Source organism: Antennarius striatus, chromosome 2 (genome assembly GCF_040054535.1).
Source record: "Antennarius striatus isolate MH-2024 chromosome 2, ASM4005453v1, whole genome shotgun sequence".
Classification (NCBI taxonomy): Eukaryota; Metazoa; Chordata; class Actinopteri; order Lophiiformes; family Antennariidae; genus Antennarius; species Antennarius striatus.
Window position 1 is genome coordinate 8632880 of NC_090777.1, and position 23641 is coordinate 8656520.

Genomic DNA, 23641 nt, shown 5'->3' on the forward strand with positions numbered 1-23641 from the left:
TGTAGTGAGAGCAGGGAACAGGTGGAGGAGAAGCTAGAGAGGTGGAGGTTTGTCTTGGAAAGGAGAGGAATGAAGGTTAGCCGCAGTAAGACAGAGTACATGTATGTGAATGAGATGGACCCAAGTGGAAGAGTGAGGTTACAGGGAGAAGAGTTCAAAGAAGATGGAGGATTTTAAGTACTTAGGGTCAACAGTCCAGAGCATTGGAGTGTGTGTAATAGAGCAGGGATTCCCAAAGTGTAGTGCGCGCACCCCCTGTGGTACGCGAGCTGCCGCTAGGGGGTGCGCGAGTGTAATGGCAGCTGAGCACCTTGAAATACATAAATGATTAAATAAATAATTGAAACACTTTTTAATGGAGGATTAACTTTTTAAATATTTAAATTCATTCACGTAAATCATTTGTAATTTTCAATTAAAAAACGTTTTGGGAAAATTTTCGATAAAAAAAACAACCCCAAATGCACTTGGCTTTCTCCTAGCTACGTGCTAGCTTGTTGTGATAGCAACAACAATAATATGCTGAAATGCATAACTGGTTGAAAACGGACAGTGTGTCCGGTATTAAATCTGGGAGAAATGAAAGAGGACAGGATACATTGGCCACAACTGAGAGCTGTGCAGTCTACCAGGCTGAAGAAATCCAGCAGGAAAAAGAGAGTGATGATGACGAGACAGGGGAAACTTAAAATGAGGAGCACAGAACACAGAAAACTCACCCGGACACTTCATCGGGAGAAGGGGGTAAAGAACACAATGAGACTCGTACTAGAAAGAGAAAATACGATGTGGAACTTGGGCCTATGTTATTTTGATTTGTTGTGGCGGAGTAGCATATTTGTTACCATTTAATAACTTACAGTTTGTTAAATAGGCCTATTTGTTACATAGTAATAACTACTGTTCATCACTCATCTGTTGTCGGCTCCCTCGGCGACCATTTTGACTTAAAATATTATTATTGTCATTTTTATATTGTTACTATTATTCTCCCCACCGTTTCTAAAGTGAGAGATCATTAGGTCCATTATTGCACAATCTAATCTGTGTTAACAGGAGCCGATATTATTAAACTTGATACCTATATGGCTATAAAGACTACACCTTTTCTTTCTTTTCTTTTTTTATCTTTCGGGCATTGGGGGTGCGTCAGCTAAGTCGGGAGGTAGAAGTGGGTGCGCCGACTGAAAAGTTTGGGAACTGCTGTAATAGAGGTTCTTTTTGGGAGTGACCAGGATAAATAGGATCAGGAACGAGTACATCAGAGGGACAGCACATGTTAGAGGTTTTGGAGATAAAGTCAAAGAGGCCAGACTGAGATGGTTTGGACATGTCCAGAGGAGAGTTAGTGAATATATTGGTAGAAGCATGGTGAGTTTTGAACTACCAGGTAAGAAGCCTAGAGGAAGACCAAAGAGGAGGTTTGTGGATGTAGTGAAAGAGGACATGAAGGTAGTTGGCGTGAGAGAGGAGGGTGCAGAAGACAAGGTTAGATGGAGGCAATTGATTTGCTTTGGCGACCCCTGATGGGAAATGCAGGAAAAGAAGACCCTTAATGGATTGTATCCATCTGATGATTTGTTTGCTCTACATAACGCAAAAAGACTGAACAGTTGAAAGAACAAAGTTCATTAATTTGGTTACTTTGGATGGTCTGCTGTTTTTATTTATTTAGTAAATCAGGGAAATACCAATATGAAACCCGTTAGCAATTCTACTGTGACTCTTAGTATCGATGTAAAATACTTAACACAAATGTGTCTTTGTATTCAATGACCAATACCTGATGCTGCTGCTTCAGCTCAACTTTAATATCTGACCTCTATTTGCTTCGAACAACCGGTTGAAAGAAAGAAGCAAAGAAAGACACCATTATTAGCCCTCATGGGGAAATTATCTTTTCACTCTTACTGGTGTATTTTTACAGTATGAACATGCATTTTTACAGTATTTGTTAGTACAGGCCTCTGAAACAAACACACAACAAACACCAGGGGCCTGTAAGCATGCAGTTAAAACACACACAGTGGGAGGCAGAGTGATAGGCAGCGACTTCTGGGTGCTCCCCAAGACGAGCAGCTTGTTGGGGGATGGTGCTTTGCTCAAGGGCGCCTCAGCAGTGCTCAGGAGGTGAGCTGACACCTCCCACCATCAGCTCACACTCCGAGGATGGCTGGTCGGGTGCGGGATTCGAACCACCAATCTCAGATCATTGGACGCCCGCTCTCCCGACTGAGCTACTGCTGCCCCGAATTGAAGATTCGGGGCAGAAGATTTCTGTTCAGATTAATCTGCAGTCCAAATTTAGGAGGAATTCAGTAAAATTTTGTATTTGCTTATATCAACTCCAAATAGTGCTGGTTTTGGTGGAATGTAGCTTTGATAGCAGCCTATAATGGAGCAGACTCCCTTCAACTAGAGTGACTGATTTTAATGGAAGTAATAAGTCAATGAATGAATGTCTCATTACAATAAGTTTGATCAGCTACAGATTTATTGCCTCTGTCAGAGTGGTTTTCTTCATTGCTAGTTGTCTCTTTGTTTATTTATTAATTAACTGTATATGTCAAAATGTTTTAGAAGTTTTCTCAGAAAGTCAGACAGTGATAATTTGTGTTTCAGAGGGGAGGAGGATGCACTGACAGGGAATGATGGATTGACTTTCTTCTTTTTTCCTGCTTCAACCTGTCAGAGTGAAATATAATTTGAACTTGGGACTCAAATATTATTTTTGAGAGCTCCTTCACAGTTGCAAGAAGCTCCATTACATCAGAAGGAATAAGCTAACAGACACCCTACTGTTCCTAGTATGATCGGTCTGGAAAATAATACATAAATTTTAAAACAGAAATCTTTCACTTTGCCTCTTGGACAGTACAAAGAAACTTAACATTTTCAAGGGGGATATCTACAATGAGTGTGAGCACTTCAGTGAATGACCAAATTTACATTGTGTCACAATCTCTTCCTGTTTTTCTGAGTTACATTGCTGAAAAATGGACGGCAAAGTCAGTCAAATCATGGGTGTTTTTATGTTATAATGCAACATCATATATGTTGTAATATCTTCATGCTAATATATTACTATTGTCTGATGCTTTCCTGTACAAATATATTGTCTGTCTAGTAGGTTTACAGTGCAACAATATTAGCTATTAAAGAAGTTGACTAATTTGCAGAATAATTAATATTTCCAAATGATTTGTAGTAGGTGTGCACATAGCTCTGATCTGAGCAATACTTGCCTATTGATTTAAATGTTTTTAAAACTCATTTTGTCAATTATGTATGATAATTATGTACATCTATACACCATAATACAACTCAATTTCTATTGAAGTTTGGATGTGTAAAACATAAATAAAAACGAAATACAAGGATTTGCAAATCCTTTTCGACCTATATGCAATTTAATACACTACAAATACAAGATAAAGGTTATTGTTTTTTTTGCAAACATTCACTCACTTTGAATGTGATGACTGCAACATGTTCCAAAAAAAGCTATGATAGGGGCAACAAAAGACTGTGAAAGTTGAGGAATGCTCAAAAAACATCTGCTTGGAACATTCCACAGGTTAATTAAATACAGGTGAGTGTCACCATTGGGTATAGGAGCGTCCCCGAAAAACTGTCATTCATAAGTGAGACTCACTACTTTGTGAAAAAGTGCAAATAGCCCACCAGTTTAAGAAAAGCATTCCTCAACGTACAATTGCAAGGAATTTAGAGATTTCATCATCAATGGTCCATAGTATTATCAAAGATTTGGAGAATTTGGAGAACCTCTGCATTCAAATGGCAAGGCTGAAAACCAACACTGAAAGCTTGTGACCTGCAATCCCTCAGATGGTGCTACATGAAAAACCCACATCAATTTGTGAGGAATATCCCACAGGGGCTCGGGAACACTTCAGGGAACCCTTGTCGGTTAACACAGTTCATTGCTACATCTGCAAGTGCAGGTTAAAATTCTACCATGCAAAGCAAAAGCCATATATCAACAAAACCCAGAAATGCCGCTGGCTTCTGTGGGCCCAAGCTCATCTGAGATGAGTGGAAATGTGTGCTGTGGTCATATGAGTCGACATTTCAAATTGTTTTTGGAAATTATGGACATTGTGTCCTCCAGGCCAAAGGCAAAAAACACATCCTGATTGTTATCAATGCAAAGCTCAAAAGCCAGCATGTGATGGTATGGGGGTGTGTTAGTGCCCATAGCATTGTTAACTTGCACATCTGTTTCAGGGACATCCCTGCTTATTTCAGTAAGACAATGCCAAGCCAAATTCTGCATGTTTTACAACAGCATGGTTTTGTAGTAAGAGTGCAGATGCTTGACTGGCCTACCCGCAGTCCAGATATCTCCCCCACTGAAAATGTGTAAAATATGAAGATGAAGACCCCAGACTTTTGAGCAACTGAAGTTGTACATCAAGCAAGAATGGCAAAAAATTTCAAAAAGCTTCCACAATTAGCTTCCAGGGATGTGTTGCAGGCATTAAATTCAAAGTGAGTCAATATTTAAAAAAAAAAACAAAAAAAAAAGTTTATCAGGTTGAACACTAAATATCTTGTTATTGTAGTGTATTCAATTGAATAAAGATTGAAAGGATTTGCAAATCATTGCACTGTATTCTTTTTCTATTTACATTGCACACACTGTCCCAACTTCATTGTAAATAGGTTTGTAATGATACAGAGCACGCAATAGCAATAAACTATGAAAACAAAAGCAAACAGTGATATATTCATCTAAATATTTCCCAAGACTTTAAGTTCAACAGTCTACTTGTTTGCCATCATATGGATCCACCAGTTGGCCTGCACAGCCCAGCCCGCATTCTCACATTCAGCGATTTGCTGGAGGAAATGCTGCTTTGCTGCTGCCTCAGAGTGGGACTCCTGGAGTGCCACCCGCAGGTATTGCATGTCCTCTGCAGCACTCAACTCTGGAATTCCTGTCAGCAGCATGAGGGAAAAAAGAGTAACAAGCAGTCGAGAATGCGAGCGCAGGGAGAGGTATGCCTGGGTGCAGGTATCCTGATATAGTGGGACAGAAGAGACAGAAATGAAAGACAATAAAGGATGAAAAACAAATATTAATAGATATAATTTCTTAGAAATCTATTATACAGAATACAGTGAATTAATTGGTTTACTCACAAACAAACATTTTGATACATCCGATATAAGCTACTCTGTACAGAATAATAATGTACGAAAGCCCTAAAAGGCAACAATAGAATTCTGATGACCTAAGCCTGCTTGAAATTGGAGTCATATCAGCAAGATAAGTGATCTTTGGACTGTTGCCTTTAGGTTTTGAAAATGGCTCTTACTGCAGTCCAATGTATAACTTACCAAAACATATCTCAAACTTGTATTCACTATTGAAATGAGCATTGCAGTCAAAAAAACCCCCAAAAAACAAAACAGCAATCAATTATTTTAGTATGAAATGAGTGATGTATGTTATTATATAACTCCTTTAAGGTCAAAGTGCTGCTTTCTGTCACACCACAACCACAAGACGAGATTTACAAGATATATACAGTGTGTGTGTGTGTGTGTGTGTGTGTGTGTGTGTGTGTGTGTGTGTGTGTGTGTGTGTGTGTGTGTGTGTGTGTGTGTGTGTGTTGTGTGTGTGTGTGTGTGTGTGTGTGTGTGTATATTAGTATACAGTCCATAAAATTTCATTTTGCATGTTGACCTTGAAATGCTGAAAGTTGAGGCTGTTGTTCTTGTTAACCCTGCCCATGACAAACAGGAAGTCAGGTGTGAGGACAAATGGTGCACGCTCCCTGTTCACACCACAGAAGTGCTTTGTGTTGCCCAGAATGTGACCAAAGTCAATATGGAGCAGGTTGCCTGAGAGGCCCAAAAAGACAGAAGCGTTCACAACAGTTTACCAAAAATAATAGGACTTACATTCATGACCAAATTAATATTTTTTCTAAAAATGCTCTTCATCTTTTAGTGTTCCAAAGATATTCAAGATATGTTTGAAGACTATAAAATCCGAATTTTCATCAGCATGTTGCTGAGTAGTAGTATCTTTTGTTGATCTATTCCTTAAAGTTAAGCCAACCGAACATAATTCAGTTACTCTCGTACTGTTATGTGTACTAATAGAGTTGTATTTTTGTTCAGCACCTGCCCAACAAAGAAAATATTTACATTTGCTCCAAGGAACAGTTTTGAGAAGATTAAATCATACCTTCATCTGTGATCATGATGTTGTCATTGTGTCTATCTCCGATACCCAGTACATAGGTTGCCACACAGTAACCAGCACAGGACTTCACAAATCTCTCCAAAATCTTGAAATGCTATTGTCAAAAGAGACCAGAGTAGTCAAATAATGATGGCATGGCATTTGTGATGCTACTGATGACTACACTACACTTGTGTGAGTGTGTTGGCTTTGAATTAAAGAAAGAAGGATCTACTGGACTACAGTCTTGTCTTCAGACAGGTTGTTAAAAAAAAATCACATTATAAAAGCAGTTCTGTCCTGTGACAGCTGCACAGACTGATAAGAGACATAAATGAGTGTGTCTGAATGTAGCAGCTGGTTTATTCTTAATTAAATGAAACTTGGCTGCAGAACTCAATACCAATCTTTCTTACAATTTCCTGGTGTGGACATTTTGACTGAAGCCACTCAGACAGGGCATCATTTTTGAACGCTCCGATTGTTCCTCCATGGGTCTTCTGGATCTGGGCAATGGTTACTGCATTTCTCACAATCTCAATCATACCTGTAGGAACATCTAGATGAAAATGACTGATATCACTGTATTGGGATATTTTGGTTGTGTCCTTGGTATTGGGAATCATTTATGTCGAAAGAAATAATCACAAATTCCAACGGAATATAGCAAATATTCAGTCCACAAAGTCTAGCAATGGAATGTCCCAATGCTTAAAGGATTAGACCAGGATAATGGCCACCAAAAGACACTCAGGTTTTTCTTTCAATTTCTTTTGTTGTATTTATAGATTAGGGAATTGAGTGTATTGAAGTCTACACATTTTTGTTTTTTGTTTTGGTTTCCAGGACTGAATGTTTGTGAAGTAAAAGAAATAAAGATTCATGTATAAACAACCTAATGTCAAAGGTTGATCTGAGCTTGTTAAGCATAATTCTGAAGCAAAACATAAATGGCTGCTACCGTATTATAAAATTATAGCTACACCGTAGGGTGAAATATCATTATTTATGGTTATTATAAACATATATTAAAAATAGATTTTAATTGAATTGTTCACCAATGTCATGTTTTACAGTATGGGTTTTGTGTGCAATGTGCATCCAGACACACCTAAGTGAGTGTTGCTGTAATGTCATGTAAAATGACAGTGAATGTTAGTAACCTGCAAAAGTCATCTCATGTTTTTGACCAAAAGTGGCCTGCCAGATCATTTTATGTAGCCCGCGAGAGCATGAAAAGGTCCGAGTGCCTAAAAATAAATAGGGCAGAAGTGTGCTTTGACCAAAAACTACATTTCCCACAATGCAGTAATTAAGCCCATTTTAACTCTGATAAAAAAAGTTTGACTTTGCAACTGTAATGTTTGTAACTCGACTAAGTAATAAATTCAGTATTATTTAAAATCAAGGAGTAGTTACATGTATTTTACATTACATTGAGTTACATTTAGTTACATTTATAAGTTACATCTGGCCCTTGGAGGACAGCCATGATGCTGATGTGGCCCTCAGTGAAAATTACTTTGACACCCCTGATGTAGACCATTATTTAGGTATTACCAATGTTGTGTCCTGTTGCAATGCAACCATATGGAATAAGGTTCAGGTCCAGAGATTTCTCTTTCCAGATGGAGTCCATCAACACAAGTGACTAAAAAGGAAGATGCAAAATTCTGGTGTCACATTAGAGTGAAATATTTTCAACAACAACTCATAAAAACACGTCACCTGAATGATTAACATGTCCTGTCTGAGGTCGTCCCCCTGTTTGAAGATAATTCCAACTGGTGTATCAGAGGTGGGCGACGGCATAGGACAGAACTCCAACCACAGCGGCTTCTTCTTAGAGGGCATCACCTTACATTTGTCCAGCTAGGCAAGAGATATTAAGACAACTTATCTATTTGTGGAACTCAATTGTGAAGACCCTAAAGCAGTATCACCAACAAAAAAAACACAATCTAAGGTGAGCCTGTCATAAAAATGTCTGTAAAAGATTTAATTGGACTGTGATGGCACTCCTGAGGATACAACACAAATTAACTCAAGTACTGTATGCATGTACAGTATGTATGAATGTATGTATGTATGTATGTATGTATGTATGTATGTATGTATGTATGTATGTATGTATGTATGTATGTATGTATGTATGTATGTATGTATGTATGTATGTATGTGCAGTATGTATTCATTCATTCATTCATAGTATATGCTTAACTGGAGGGTTTAAAACAAGGGTGCTGCAGAAGAGTTTGTGTTAATGAGATGTTATATCATTCTAAAAAATGATTATCACTTAATTGTTGAATTGATTCTTAGCTTAATGAATCTCACGTGCAGTGGCATCATCTTCTCTTATGTCACATTAACATTATTCGTGCATCTACTAAACCCGCTTCATCCGCTGTCGCGGATCGTGGGGTGCTGGAACCTATCTCAGCCAATGTGCGTGAGGCAGGGGACACTCTGTGCCTGATGCCAGTGCACCGTGTACATTAACATTATCTACTTGCTGGACCTCCCACTTCAATATGAAATGACTCATTTTAATTGTATTTGTTGTTGTATACTGTAGCTCAGAAATTGTATTACAATTTTCAGATAACCGAATAAAATGATTACCCTTACAAAAAGTGATCTCTCCTGTAAAGTAAGATTTGTAAATTAAGGTTTTTGAAAAACTATTAAATGGTTTTTGAGTTATACCCCAGAAACCATAATCAGAGAGAAATCTCTTTTGCACCAGTTCAGTCTTTGAATGATGTTCATAAAAAGTATTTAAAAAAAAAAAAAGATACCGTCTATAACTATAACACAAAAAACAAATGAAACTTATTTCTATATCACCTTTGACTTCATTTTGATGGGTATAATAACAAGTAGTATAGAACGTTTACTTTCTCCTCCTGGTAGTGACAGTTATTAATCACCATTTAAAAAATGCTTCAATATAAGGCCTCAAGGTCAGTTTGTAAGCTGTAAGACTTACACAACACAAATAGAAGGTTAAAACCACATCGACATTGATTCAACAACAAAAACAACAGTGTTAACAAGTCTTACCAGGATCCTTCCAGCTTTTACACGTGGGTCATAAGGCAGCAGGAATTTGTTTGGCAAATTACAGTTTTTCAGATACTCCTGGAGCCTCTGGGAAACTGATGCAACACAGAAACAACAAGCAGCAACCAGACAATCATTTCAGAAGTGTATGAGTTCCACACCTGATGGTATTCAGCCACCCATAGACCCATGGATAAAGAGTTCCCTCCAGTTAGTTTTACATGAGAGTAGTTTTGTTTGTTTGTTTTGTTTTTCATTTGAGTAGCGTATGAGCATGCTTGATGTGGCATGTTTAGTGTCTGTATTGTGAAAACTGGACTTGGTACTTTTTATGTGTTCCCTAAGATGAAGTTATGTTGTCACCAAAATCTTTTTATTTCCTCACCAATAATCATGAATCATGATTATAGGTTATCATAATTCTGTGATAAATACTATACATAGTTGTGTCCCACCTGTAGAAGAAATATCAGTTTTCTCAGAGTAGAGGTTTTTGATCAATAGAGAAACTTGCTGCAGAGCTTCCACAGCCTGGACCTGCTTGGTGAAGCTGTTGATCATGGCCTGGCCACAGCCCAGCAGGTAGGCCTCCAGAATCACAGCCATGCGTTGGCAGAAGTACGGACCACCTGCCAGCTCACTGCGAACGTACCAAAAGAAGAAATGGCCGATTCTTTTGCTCTGCAGTGAGGAAATGAGTAAGCTGGTTATAGCTGGCAGAAAAATGTCTGTAAAAAAATTTATTTGACTGTGATAGCAGTGCTGAGGACACAACATAAATTAACTCAGATGTTGCTGTATGTATGTATGTATGTATGTATGTATGTATGTATGTATGTATGTATGTATGTATGTATGTATGTATGTATGTATGTATATGTATGCAGCGTTCTTGTTTGCGTGCATCCTTGCGTCTTTGATGCACATTTTTTGACAGGGACGCATGATCACCAGACATTGTCCATACATGGTACACAAGCTTTAAATACTTAAAATAGAAAAATCGATGCTACCTTTTTCCGTGATAAAATATTGGGCACAAATGCATTTCCATTAAAAAAAAATTCACATTTCTGTACTTAAATTTTGAACCTGGAAATCGGCATTACATTTTTACCTCAAGCGAGTTTCTCGTCACGAGACTCACTGGTGCAATTCAGCCTTATTAAAATCGACCAAACGGCAACATGACGTCTGCACATTTTACATGTTACAGTCAGAGAGTGAGGAGTTAGTCTTACATTATCACCATGCCTCAGAAAGAGATGCAAAGTTGGAGAAAAACCAAGTGAGAATTACTTCTTTCTTGAATTAAAAACAATCAAAAGTTAATGAAGAAAAAGAGACATATATTACTGTGGACAGTACGTATGGTACGCAGAGGAAGCCAAGTGAAACCCAGCAAAAATAATATATGTAACATAGTTGAATAAGTTGTAGTTAAAATCCCGCTAAAATGGGGAAACTACGCCATCTACTGTTCTACATGTTTGCATCATGCCTGCTTCATGTTAGCGAAGCATGATGGGAAATCCTCAGTACGCTGGAGGATTTTCATGAGACAGGTAATGTCCGTGCGTCTGTGGACAAAATAAATTATAATTTTGAAAAGCACTTAACAGTTAATCTGGGATACATGCCTGAAAACAAACACCATTAGACTAACTCTGTTTCATTTTGTGTCAGGTCAAACATTAACTTTGTGTACTTTGTTTCACTTGTAAAGAACGTGTCCAGTACAGTTAGCTAACAGGTGGTATCGGTGTTTCCCCAGACAGGACATGTGCTTTGGTCCACAAATTGACACCTTGTACACTGTCTCCTGTGTCCATTTGTTGTTGAACGCAGGTATGTTGCAAGTGTTATAATTTAATGTGTATTTTTTATTGCAAGTTCATGTGATTTGGTTAAATAAGCTAAAATAATATAAAAAGATGGTAACAGTTAATGGTGGAAAAATATGCTACGTTTATTTTGTATTTTATTTTTTTAAGAGGAAATGAGATTTGCTTTGTTCATCTGGCTGTATAAAAATCACTTTACGATCACTAAATCATATACGTATAGTATAGTAGCCTATATGGGAAATCCTCAGTACGCTGGAGGATTTTCATGAGACAGACAGGATATGTGCTTTGGTCCACAAATTGACACCTTGTACACTGTCTCCTGTGTCCATTTGTTGTTGAACGCAGAATAAACCCCCACCTGAGCTATTGCCACCACATGAGTTCCAGAGTGTGATTAATGCAGAGAAGACATACATCGGTCACATATAGGTATAATAAGAGCTTGTAAGAAATAATATTACAGTACTCTACAGGCAGAAAATAAGAATTACTTAAAAAACCTATGGGATGTGGTGTACAATGTCATCAAAATAAACAAGGTAAACCCAACCTAACCCTAACACGAACATTTGCAATGGACGTGATTGTTTCCATGGGTGAGGTACGGCTAAATGCTACCACCCAAGACAAAATAATGAGGGTGCAGTTTACAAATATTTATGTGGAGATGGCTCTTTCAGCTTGGTGATGTGTCCACGAAGAATACGTATACTGAAGTTATCGATAACTATAGAGTGAATGGTAAAAGTGAAAAAAACTGTATTACATCTTTATTTGTAAAACTGTTTTTAAGATTGACTACCAGGCTTTAACATTCATTTAACTGCATACACCAGGTTTCTCCTCTGGCTGTGTGGTGTGGGGCCTTTTGAGTGGACCAGTCTTTGTCTGACGGTGTTGTTCATTTTGAAAAACACAGGGATTGGGTGTTTATCGAACATCTTCCTTAATTTTTCTAAATAAATAAATAAGACACTCCCGACACATATGGGATCACTCTGTTGTTTCACCTGCTCTCCTTGCTTTCACCTGCTTTCTGCAACTTGTGTGAGCCTTCACAAAGATCCAATCAGGATTTCCACAAGTTTCCAATGCCCTTTCCAAGTGTGTTCTTTTTCCTGACCATAGGTAACTTGTCGGCTCTGTGTTGTATGCCTGATAACTCCTTGTTTGAGCTCCAGTGGATGGTGAGAATCAAAAAGCAGGTACTATTCTGTGTGTATCGGTTTTCCCTTGGGTTTGCGCGCACTCCGTCTCGGGGGCACAGCTGAGAGGTGGATGGGGGTCGCCAATTATTGGTTGCCCTACCTGCCTCTGCAAGTAAGGAAACACCATAATCACGGTCTACCCGAACCAGAAGCTCTGGCTGAAGGCAGAGGTGAGAGGTGAAGGCAGATGCTGCGTTTGGGTGGGGGAGGCAGGGGGACTAACGGCAGCAAGGAGGGCTCTGAATAAGGGCATAAAAGAGGCCAAATCCACATATGCTCAAAAGACGTCACCTGACGTCAGGGGACCCATGGAGCATGTGGAAGGGCATGAAGTGCATCACTAACTTTAACACCAGAAATGCGCAGGGCCTGACAGACCCCTCCCTAGCAGATGCCCTCAATAAGTTCTAGGCCCGCTTTGAGGACCCTAACATGCCCCCCAGCACCAGACTAACACCACACCCTGATGATGTGCCCCTCAGTGTGACCACAGCAGATGTAAGGAGGACCCTGCAGAGGATTAACCCTTGCAAGGCTGCTGGCCCCGACGGCGTCCCAGGGAGAGTGCTCAAGGAATGTTCCTACCAGCTAGCAGAGGTGTTAACAGACATCTTTAACACCTCACTGCACCTAGCAATGGTCCCCAGCTGCATGAAGTCTGCGACCATCATCCCAGTCCCCAAAGGCCACTCAGTGAAGGACCTGAATGACTATTGTCCTGTGGCCCTCACCCCGATAGTCATGAAGTGCTTTGAGAAGCTGGTCATGGCACACATCAAGGACTCCACAGACATGACGGTGGATGCGCACCCAATATGCCTACAGGAAGAACCGTTCCACCGATGACGCCATCTCCACTGTGGTCCAAACATCCCTCACCCATCTGGAGAGCAGGGACTCATACATTGGCCTGTTCTTCCTGGACTTTACCTCAGCGTTTACCACCATCATCCCACAGACCCTATTGCAGAAGCTGTCAGAGCTGGGACTGTCTACAACCACAGGGAACTGGATCCTGGACTTCCTGGCAGACAGATCACACTGTCAGGATACACAACACCGTCTCCTCCCCCATCGCCCTCAGCACCGGCTCCCCACAGGGCTGCGTGTTCAGCCTCCTCCTGTTCACCCTACTTATATATGACTGCTTGGCAAAACACCCGAGCTGTCACATAATAAAGTTCGCAGACGACACAGTAGTGGTGGGACGCATCCAGAACGACAATGAGTCCAAATACAGAATGGAGGTGGAGCACCTGGTGCACTGGTGCAGACCCAACAACCTCTGCATCAATGTGGGAAAGACCAAGGAGATGGTGGTGGACTTCAGGAGGAAAAGACACCCCCCCCCATGCACATCGGAGGAACAGCTGTGGAAGTGGTCTCCAGCTACAGGTACATGGGATGGGGCTTTATCTCACCAAAGACCCCACCTGGAGCTGTAATACCTCCTACCTGCTCAGGAAGGCCCACCAGCGGCTCTACTTCCTCAGAAAGCTGAGTTGTGATGGACTGGGGAGCCCCGTCCTGAAGGCCTTCTACAGGGGTGCGGTGAAAAGCATCCTCACCACCAACATCACCGTGTGGCACGGCAGCTGCTGCGCAGCAGACAGGAAAGCTCTGTAGAGGGTTGTGAAGGCTGCACAGAAGACTGTAGAGGGGGGCCTACCTACCACCACAGAAATCTACACAAATAGGTGTAGAAGGAGGGCCACCCACATCATGGCAGACCCCGCCCACCCAGCACACAGTCTGTTCCAGCCTCTCAGGCAGGAGACTAAGGAGCATCCGGAGCAGGACCACCAGGCTGAAAAGACCCTATATATTTTACATATTTAACTTTTTTATTTTTTATTTTTTTTTTATCTTATTTATCTGACAGGCTAACTGGGACCTTCAGAGGGGTATTTCATACTGTCTCATGTGAAAACGTGAGTCAGCATGACAAATAAAGATTCTGATTCTGTTATACTTGTAAACCCCTGGTGTTTCTTATGGTGAGCAAGGATGATGCACACAATATTTCTTGAACGGTCTTTATATGGCATCCAGCCTTAACAAGGAACAAACAATAATTGACAACGATCCTGCTCGCACTCTCATGCCCTCTTCTCAGTCTCGCAAACTCATGTAGAACACACTTTCAGGCCAACTCAGGGCAACACACACACACACACACACACACACACACACACACACACACACACACACACACACACACACACACAAACACACACACACAAAAGGGTTATCACAGACTGCTTACAGTTTACAGGAGGAACCATGAGTCCTAGAACACAGCGCACACACGGATGCTGTCAGCCAATAGCATGCCCATTGGCTAACAATTTGTGACTACCTATTAAATATCTGTGATGTAGTGAAGCCGCGTATCTTGAAGCACAAATAAGCGATGGATTATCCTTCCCCACCTCCGTCACGTCCGGCGTGACCCAAAGTTCTGAACTGGGGCCCCTCCTTTTCATCATATACCTTCTTCCCCTTGGCAATATTTTTTGTAAATTCAACATTAATTCCACTCTTACGCTGATGACACCCTTCTCTACTTCACCACTAAACCCTCATCCACTCTTCAGCGCACTTCCCTTACTGATTGCAACGCTGAAATAAAAATCTGGTTCACCCTAAACTTCCTTAAAGTAAACAGAAATAAAACCGAGGTCCTCTTCAATGGCACCAAATCCACCATATCCAAAAAGGACAACTTTTCTCTCATTATTGATGACTCCACCGTTTCGCCTTCTCCCCAGGTTAAGAGTCTGGGTGTCATCCTTGACAGCACATTATCCTTCCAATCGCACATCAGCAACATCACCAGGTCTGCCTACTTCCACCTATGCAATATCAATCGTCTCCTCCTCTCCCTCACACCCCACACTACTGCCATTCTTGTACATAGTCTTGTCATCTCTCTACTCGACTATTGCAATTCTCTGCTATTTGAGCTCCCTCAGAAATCCCTTCATAAACTACAACTGGTCCAGAATTCAGCTGTCTGCATCGTAACTCGAACCCCCTCCATTAACCACATCACTCCTGTCCTCCAACAGCTTCACTGGCTTCCGGTCCAGTTCCGAATCCATTTTAAAATTCTCCTCCTCACTTTCAAGGCCATCCACAACCTCACCCCTCCATATCTGTCTGACCTTCATGTTACCACTCCCTCCCACTGATCGAACTCCTTCTTACACCTTTCTGTCCCTTCAGCCCGTCTCACAACCATGTGGTGCAGAGCATTCATCCGCTCTGCTCCCCATCTTTGGAACCCGCTACCACCCCAACTTTGAAACATTGATTCACTCCCCCACTTCAAAGCACAACTGAAAATACATCTGTTTAAGACTACTTATTCCAACTGAAATCTGTTGTTCTTTTTATTGATTTTATCTATTTTTATTATTGATTCTTAAATGGACGCTGTCCTTGAGTATTCTTAAATGGACGCTGTCCTTGAGTGTCAAGAAAGGCTCCTTTAAATAAAATGTACTATTATTATTATTAGTATGAATTCTGATCTTGACCAATGTGTCAACATTTATCACAACCAGTGACTCTGTTGCTCCATTGAACAAGGTCAGAGCCCTGTGTCCACTTCTTCAATAGACAGTTTGACCACAACAGGAGACACTGGTGAGCCCATTCATATTTCTGCCTATAGAAGCTCTATTTGGTCTGGGGTGAGGTTCTTTTTGTCACTGAGAGTCTTGTCTTGTTAAAGCTGTTATTTCACTGTTTCCACAGCCAATGGCATACGGAAAGCATGACCACACCACACACTTTAGAAGCTGAGACAAGACCAACCACCACCAGAACTGAACTGTTTGATATTCGCGCTTTGTGGATAAACTAAATTGCTTTTGTGCTCCTTGTTTTCACACTCCGCTCATTTATGTTCTTGTTTGAGCATTGAAACTTTTTTTGAGCATTTTTCCATTTTAAAACTGTCAGTACTTTTTCCAGTGGTTTTGCCAGAAATCTCAGCACAACATGATGAGTGTGAATTGATTACCCTACACACTGAACATTCCGTTGGTGCATGACTCACCTGCAGAGCTCGTCGGATGAGGTACCGTGCAAGGAAACTGTCATGGTATGCTTCCACCTTTAGAGTCTTTATGAAAGAACAAGATAGAAAGAAAAGTCCGTTGTGTCAGCAGACTATTGTTAGGATCACATCAAATGAAAACTTTAATAAATACAGGCAGTCCTCAACCTACAAACACAATGGGTTCAGAGAGGCTGTTCATAAAGTGAATTATTTGAAATTTATTTCATAAGTTCCAATAAACAACTGCCATTTGAGGTCATTTAAATGTCATTACTACTCCAAATACGAAAGTTCTACTCCCTAAGGTAATTACAGGACATAAAAACAACGCATTAACAAAATAAAATACACTTTCTTGATGTGCTTCATTGTACTCATGACACTTTATGAATGACTCTTCTTCTTCTTTTCCTTTCAACTATCCGTTCAGGGATTGCCACAGTGAATCAGTTGCCTCCACCTTACCCTGTCTTCTGCATCCTCTTCTCTCATGACAACTACCTTCATGTCCTCTTTCACTACATCCATTAACATCCTCTTTGGTCTTCCTCTAGGCCTCCTGCCTGGCAGTTCAAAACTCAGCATCCTTCTACCAATATATTCACTAACTCTCCTCTGGACATGTCCAAACCATCTCTGTCTAGCCTCTCTGACTTTATCTCCAAAACCTCTAACATGTACTGTCCCTCTGATGTACTCATACCTGATCCTATCCATCCTGGTCACTCAAACACAGAACCTCAGTATCTTCATCTCTGCTACCTCCAGCTCTGTCTCCTGTCTTTTCCTCAGTGATACTGTCTCCAGACCAAACAACATCGCTGGTCTCACCACAGTTTGGTACACCTTTCCTTTCATTTTAGCTGAAACTCTTCTATCACACATCACACGTGACACTTTTCTCCACCGAATCCTAACCTTCATTCCTCTTCTTTCCAGCACAAACTTCTACCTCTATAGCTTCTCCTCCACCAGTTCCCTGCTCTCACTACAGATCACAATGTCATCCACAAACATCATAGTCCATGGAGATTCCTGTCTAACCTCGTCTGTCAGCCTGTCCATCACCATAGCGAACAAGGAGGGGCTCAGAGCTGATCCCCAATGCAGTCCCACCTCCACCTTGAACTCCTCTGTCACACCTACAGCACACCTCACCACTGTCTTACAGTCCTCATCCATGTCCTGTACCGCTCTAACATACCTCTCTTCCACTCCAGATTTCCTCATACAATACCACAGTTCTTGTCTGTAAACCCTGTCATAAGCTTTCTCCAGATATACAGTGATACCTCTACTTACGAATGTCTCTACTTACGAAATTTGCTACTTACGAGATTTCTCTACTACCTCTACTTACAAAAGAAATTTCGACTTACGTAATGTAAAAACACAGTCTCGGCTGAAACTCGAATAAAAACACAGTATCGGTTGATACTCGAATCTCCCACAGGTTCCTGAACGCAACATTCTCATAGCTGCTCTGTCACTGGCTTTTACCTATTACATATCTTTCTGGCATCCCATTGGCTAAGAGGGATGCCCCTCCACCTCTGTGTGGAGCTAGAACGGTGCTTATGGAGTGTCTCGGCATTCGGCACTCGACCCGTGAGGTGTTCTGATAGATTTGCGCAAATATAATAACTTTTTGAGTACGTATTCGCTATGGACCCCAAGAAAGTGACAGACATGTATGAGGACTCTAAGACAGTGGTAAAGTGTGCTGCAGGTGTGACAGAGGAGTTCAAGGTGGAGGTGGGACTGCATCAGGGATCAGCTCTGAGTCCCTCCTTGTTCGCTATGGTGATGGACAGGCTGACAGACGAGGTTAGACAGGAATCTCCATGGACCATGATGTGTGCAGATGACATTGTGATCTGTAATGAAAGCAGGGAAAAGGTGGAGGAGAAGCTAGAGAGGTGGAGGTTTGACCTGGAAAGGAGAGGTATGAAGGTTAGCCGCAGTAAGACAGAGTACATGTATGTGAATGAGAGGGACCCAAGTGGAAGAGTGAGGTTACAGGGAGAAGAGATCAAGAAGGTGGAGGATTTTAAGTACTTAGGGTCAACAGTCCAGAGCAATGGAGAGTGTGGAAAAGAGGTGAAGAAGCATGTACAGGTAGGATGGAACGGGTGGAGAAATGTGTCAGGTGTGATGTGTTATAGAAGAGTTTCAGCTAAAATGAAAGGAACTGTGTACAAAACTGTGGTGAGACCAGCGATATCGTTTAGTCTGGAGAAAGTGTCACTGAGGAAAAGACAGGAGACAGAGCTGGAGGTAGCAGAGATGAAGATGCTGAGGTTCTTTGGGAGTGACTAGGAAGGACAGGATCAGGAATGAGTACATCGGAGGGACAGCACACGTTAGAGGTCTTGGAGATAAAGTCAGAGAGGCCAGACTGAGATGGTTTGGACATGTCCATAGGAGAAGTAGTGAATATATTGGTAGAAGGATGCTGAGTTTTGAACTGCCAGGCAGGAGGCCTAGAGGAAGACCAAAGAGGAGGTTTGAGGATAGGTTTATGGTAGTTGGTGTTAGAGAAGAGGATGCAGAAAACAGGGTTATATGGAGGCAATTGGTTCGCTGTGTGTGTATGTGTGTGTGTGTGTGTGTGTGTGTCTGTGTGTGTGTGTGTGTGTGTGTGTGTGTGTGTGTAATATTAGCTGTTCAAGTGGTAAACTGTTCTAATGTTTGCTGTTCAAAATTGAGCTGCTAATGTCAGTGGCCACTTAAACACAACTCTGCAGGACATATCTTGAATGATGACTTATATGTTTTAGCTCCTATTGTTCATTTACTATTGGAGTAATACTGTATAAATCTAAACTAATATCATAAACGTCTGTGTAGTACAGGATTAATAAAGTATCTATCTATCTATCTATCTATCTATCTATCTATCTATCTATCTATCTATCTATCTATCTATCTATCTATCTATCTATCTATCTATCTATCAATTTTAAATATAAATACTTGCCTGCATCAGCTGCAGCAAATACTTCAACAGATCATCGTTGGACAGGCTCTCCAGCCTCAGGACTGCTACTCTTCTGACTATCTCATCAGGAAAGTCCATGCTCAATAGCTCCAGAGCTACTGTTATGTCCAGTTCCACCGGGTCAAAGTTCCCGAGCAGCCAGTGAACTTCCTCAACATCTCTGTGGCTCAACCAATTAACATTGCGTAGGTAATGGGGTAGATTTGAGGTATAAAGAAAGCTTTCTTCTCTAAACCGTTTGAAACATGCCTTTTTGTGGCTGCTGCAATTGGATCTGTGAATTATACCGTCAGTTAAGTGGCACTGGACAGAGTTCACAGGGGTGGTTTCCGGGGGTGAGGAGGAAGGAGATGATTTGGCTGCATTGAGGCTGGAGACAGGACTGCCAAGGCTGCTTGGGAGAACTACAGGGAAACTATAGCGGTCCAGGAGGAAGCTGATGGCCATAGAGTCAATGTCTGGGTTAGTCGCAGAGGACAGCTTGTCTGCCTCATAGGTGATAATCTCCTCCACATCAGGGAAGGGCCACATGTACAGAGTGTGGGGACCCTGGCTGAGGACTGACCTGCAGGAATAAACAGGTAATGAAAACTGATCACAATTTGAAATGATTTGGAATTCCTTGCTGACAAACCAATATTGTTATAAAGTCCATTGGATGGTTTTCTGAAAAATAGAAAGTATGCTGAGACCTTGGTTTGGCAAAAATACTCAATTATCAAATACATTTCATGACTTGTAATTTTGCTGTGTCTTGTATTTTCTAATCAAGATGTGAAATTTCAATTAATTAAATAATTAATGTCAAATCTGAAACTAGGCTATAAATTTCATAAAGCTATAAGTTTGAAAGGTGCATTAGTCGGGAGCTGAACTACTTAAAATTGATTGGCTCAAAACAGTGATAAAAATGTCACAAATAACAAATATTAAAAACCAGACCTGTGATCTATGAGGAGAAAATTGACAAAGTAGAGCACCTTCCCCTTCCCTCTCTGTAGGTCTGATGCTTTATTCATGGCAGAAGATGACCTCAAGTCTTTGCTGGCTGGGGGAATTTCACCACAGTTAGTATTGACTGTGAAACCTAGCTTTGATCCTCGTGGCAAATCCTTGAGGAGAACATTGAAGTCCAGCCACTCATTCCACAACACTTCATCTGCAAAAGGCTTGGGAGAAGAGGACACTGAAGAGTACACTTTGTTACCATAAATTATGGAGGCTTTCACATAAACAGACTGATGGCATTTGTTTGGAACTTTTGGGATGTCAAAGCCGAGCAGCTTCACTCTGAGATTTCTGTTGCAGTCCCTCAAGGATATCATGACAATATCATCCAAATCCCTGCCATCCAGGCAGAGATCCTCATGGGAGCTAAATTGACCACTGGAATTGTCAATGAGTGGCCAGTCCAAAAACTTAACAGTCTCATCAACAAGCTCTGACACATTTAAAACAAAGAGGTGAAGGTCCTTGTTGTTTATCATACATTGTCGTACCCAGAGGAAATTTATGAGTGAATGATTTCCAGATATAAACTCCTCTCTTCCACAGACTTTCAAGACTAGTTTATCAGAAGAATCACAGTCAACACCCTGTTTTGCCACCACATCTCTGAAAATTTCAATGAGATCACTGGGCATTGCTTTAAAATCAACAAATATGCTGAAGCTGATCACGCTCCTGTAGTGGAAGAAGACAGAGAGCTTTCTCTTTATGAACCAGTCTTTGAGGTCAGAGGGAAGAGGAGCCCGTGTGATCCAAGGCTCTGTAGTGTATAACTTGCTTTTTCGATTTCTTAGCTCTTGTGCTCTTGGAGTTGCCAGTTTCCTACGGGTGAATGTAACCTCGCCAAGTCTGTCAGATGCCTCTGCATTCAATTTGTAACCAATCAAGTAAGCCAGGCACAACTGTTGTTTCTTCTTCTCTTCTGAATCAAACAAATCCACTGGTTTTACCACTATGTGTGCTGACAGGTGCCCGGAGTCATCATATGACCATGGAATGTCTAACGTTCGGATGACCTGGCAGTCATCATATGCCTCATACCAGTCTTGCCCCTTGGTGTACATAAGAGTGTATTTCTCTGGGGCCAATATTGCAACAGGGTCTGGATGGCAGTTTTGTTTCTGGGCCTGAACAGAGAAAAAAAATTTGATGCTGGTTGAGTATATGTTCATACATACCTCTGTGAGTTTATATCACAAACTTAACAAAGTCAAACTGAAAGCTTTGTTGAAATGGTAACATGCTCAAAACGATTTAATGGTGAAGGCCTAACATGGTGATTTTTCCTGAGTTTGAATAGCAGTTTTACATTGGTTCATCTATGAAATTTTAAGATGTAAAAGGGAACAGGAAGGATGCTACAAAGGTGACGTGTATTTTCATGCACAGAGAAGTTGAAGCCTCTTATGCTACCTAATACCACAAAAAAATTGTATCAACCTAACTTAGCTTACTTAGTTCGTTAGTATTCCCTCAATGTTGAAAAATTATCTGGAGTGTAGAAAAAGGTCTAGAATGTAGCCAATGACAACAAGCAGCTCTGAAATATTCAAAGCTACAATCCACAACCACTGAGGGCCACCTACCTGCACATAGATCCGTAGCCGTAGCTGTTCGACATTACACTGCGCAGGGAGGATAACAGTTATTGTTTCACAGTCCACTTTGTGGTTGTAATCTTCATTTGCAGAGGCTCGCAGTGGACCAAGTTCGGTTATAAAGTGACAGATAAACTTTAGGTTGTTCTCAGAACGGCTTTGAGTAAACATCCCAGGTAGATGTTGCGGAATGGGAGTCTGATGCAGGGGAATTGCTGGATCCATGGATACTAAAGGAGAGCAGAACCTGACTTTTATTATTCGACATGTAACTAGACATTAGATTTGTCTCTCAGTTTGATTCACATTTGAGTCACAACAAAAGCACAACAATAAAATAACAATAATACAAATACGCTAAAAATAATAAAAATCTAGATAAATTGTAACTGACCTGGTGTGGCTCTCCCTAGATCGGAAGGTGACTCTGCATAGCTTTTTACCTGTTTGACTGTGTCGGAGAGGAACTTCCCTTTTTGTAACAGCTCTGTGACTTCCTCATTTTTTAAACCAGTTATTCAACACAACATAAGTTCACATCAAACATGTACAAAGCATTTACTGACATTGTATCATGAACAACATCCTTGTTCTTTGTTTACATTTAGACAAGTACCTTTTGTGTAATTTGAAAGCAATGGTTATTCCAAACAAGCTGGAGTCAACAGTAATTTCACACTGAACAATGGCTTCTCCCGCTTTACCAGTACCTATTAGTGATGTGCCAATGACAATTTAATGGTCATCAAGAGGAACATGCAACCATTTTAATTCATAATCATAAATGTTCCAAGAGAGTCATGTCTTACAGGAAGTAACCAAACCAGATTGGTTTGTTCTGTGAAGACACCACAGGAATGTATTTGTCCCTGAACCCTTATGAAAGAAAAATATATTGCAGTATAATAATAATAATAGACCTTTCTTGTCCCACAGTGGGGAAATTAGTGATATTGGAAGATATCATGCAATACATTAGTCAATATATTCCCATATATGAGATTTAGCATTTATATTTTCCAGTATATTGAAATATATGCATATACCATATGTGCGTATATATTGACACATATAATAAAATATATTGCAAACAAAACCAAAAAGGGCACTATATATTTATATGTAATAGTTTATTTATATGCTCCAATATAGTGCAATATATGCATGTGCCATATATTGATATATATTGTACCATATATAGATATATATTTTATAATTTATAGACACATATATTGTATCATATATAAAAGGTCACTATATTTTTCACATGCAAGTTTGTCTTTATATGCCCCAATATACTGCAATACGTGCACGTTCCATATAATGTTGTGGTATATATTGTGCCATATAAGCACACACACATATATATATATATATATATATATATATATATATATATATATATATATATAGTACCATATATAAAAATAGTTAATTACTTTTTATATTTTTTTTCAACCATAAATGATGAAGAAAAAAAATACAGTACCGTATATGGACCATACATGGCTATAAGCAAAATAGATCACAGTGAAGACATCTGAATTAAACAAATGTTTATAGTTTATTGAAGCAAAATTCCATTTTCAAGCCTCCACACTGGATCTTGGGGGTAAACATGCAT

At 40.4% G+C, this 23641-nt stretch overlaps 1 protein-coding gene across 1 annotated transcript; it reads right to left on the minus strand.

The window, feature by feature from the left end:
- Positions 1 to 1669: 1669 nt before the first annotated feature.
- Positions 1670 to 22521, minus strand: si:rp71-17i16.5 (phosphatidylinositol 4,5-bisphosphate 3-kinase catalytic subunit gamma isoform). Its single transcript, XM_068305051.1, has 13 exons — positions 22412 to 22521; positions 22006 to 22247; positions 20354 to 21546; positions 19391 to 19976; positions 16408 to 16473; positions 9739 to 9964; positions 9284 to 9378; positions 7946 to 8089; positions 7778 to 7868; positions 6634 to 6764; positions 6221 to 6332; positions 5714 to 5871; positions 1670 to 5043 (listed from the first exon to the last, which is right to left on the minus strand). The coding sequence occupies exons 2-13, from the start codon at positions 22240 to 22242 to the stop codon at positions 4789 to 4791; spliced, it is 3294 nt and encodes a 1097-aa protein (XP_068161152.1). The 5' UTR covers positions 22243 to 22247; positions 22412 to 22521; the 3' UTR covers positions 1670 to 4788.
- Positions 22522 to 23641: the final 1120 nt, after the last annotated feature.

Coding starts and splice junctions, on each gene's coding strand:
- si:rp71-17i16.5 (XM_068305051.1), bottom strand. CDS start 22,242: ATGGATCCAGCAATTCCCCTGCATCAGACTCCCATTCCGCAACATCTA. Junction 19,977..20,353: donor TTTCTCCTCATAGATCACAG/GTCTGGTTTTTA, acceptor TTATTCCTGCAG/GTCAGTCCTCAGCCAGGGTC. Junction 6,333..6,633: donor AATGTCCACACCAGGAAATT/GTAAGAAAGATT, acceptor TTTTGACAATAG/CATTTCAAGATTTTGGAGAG.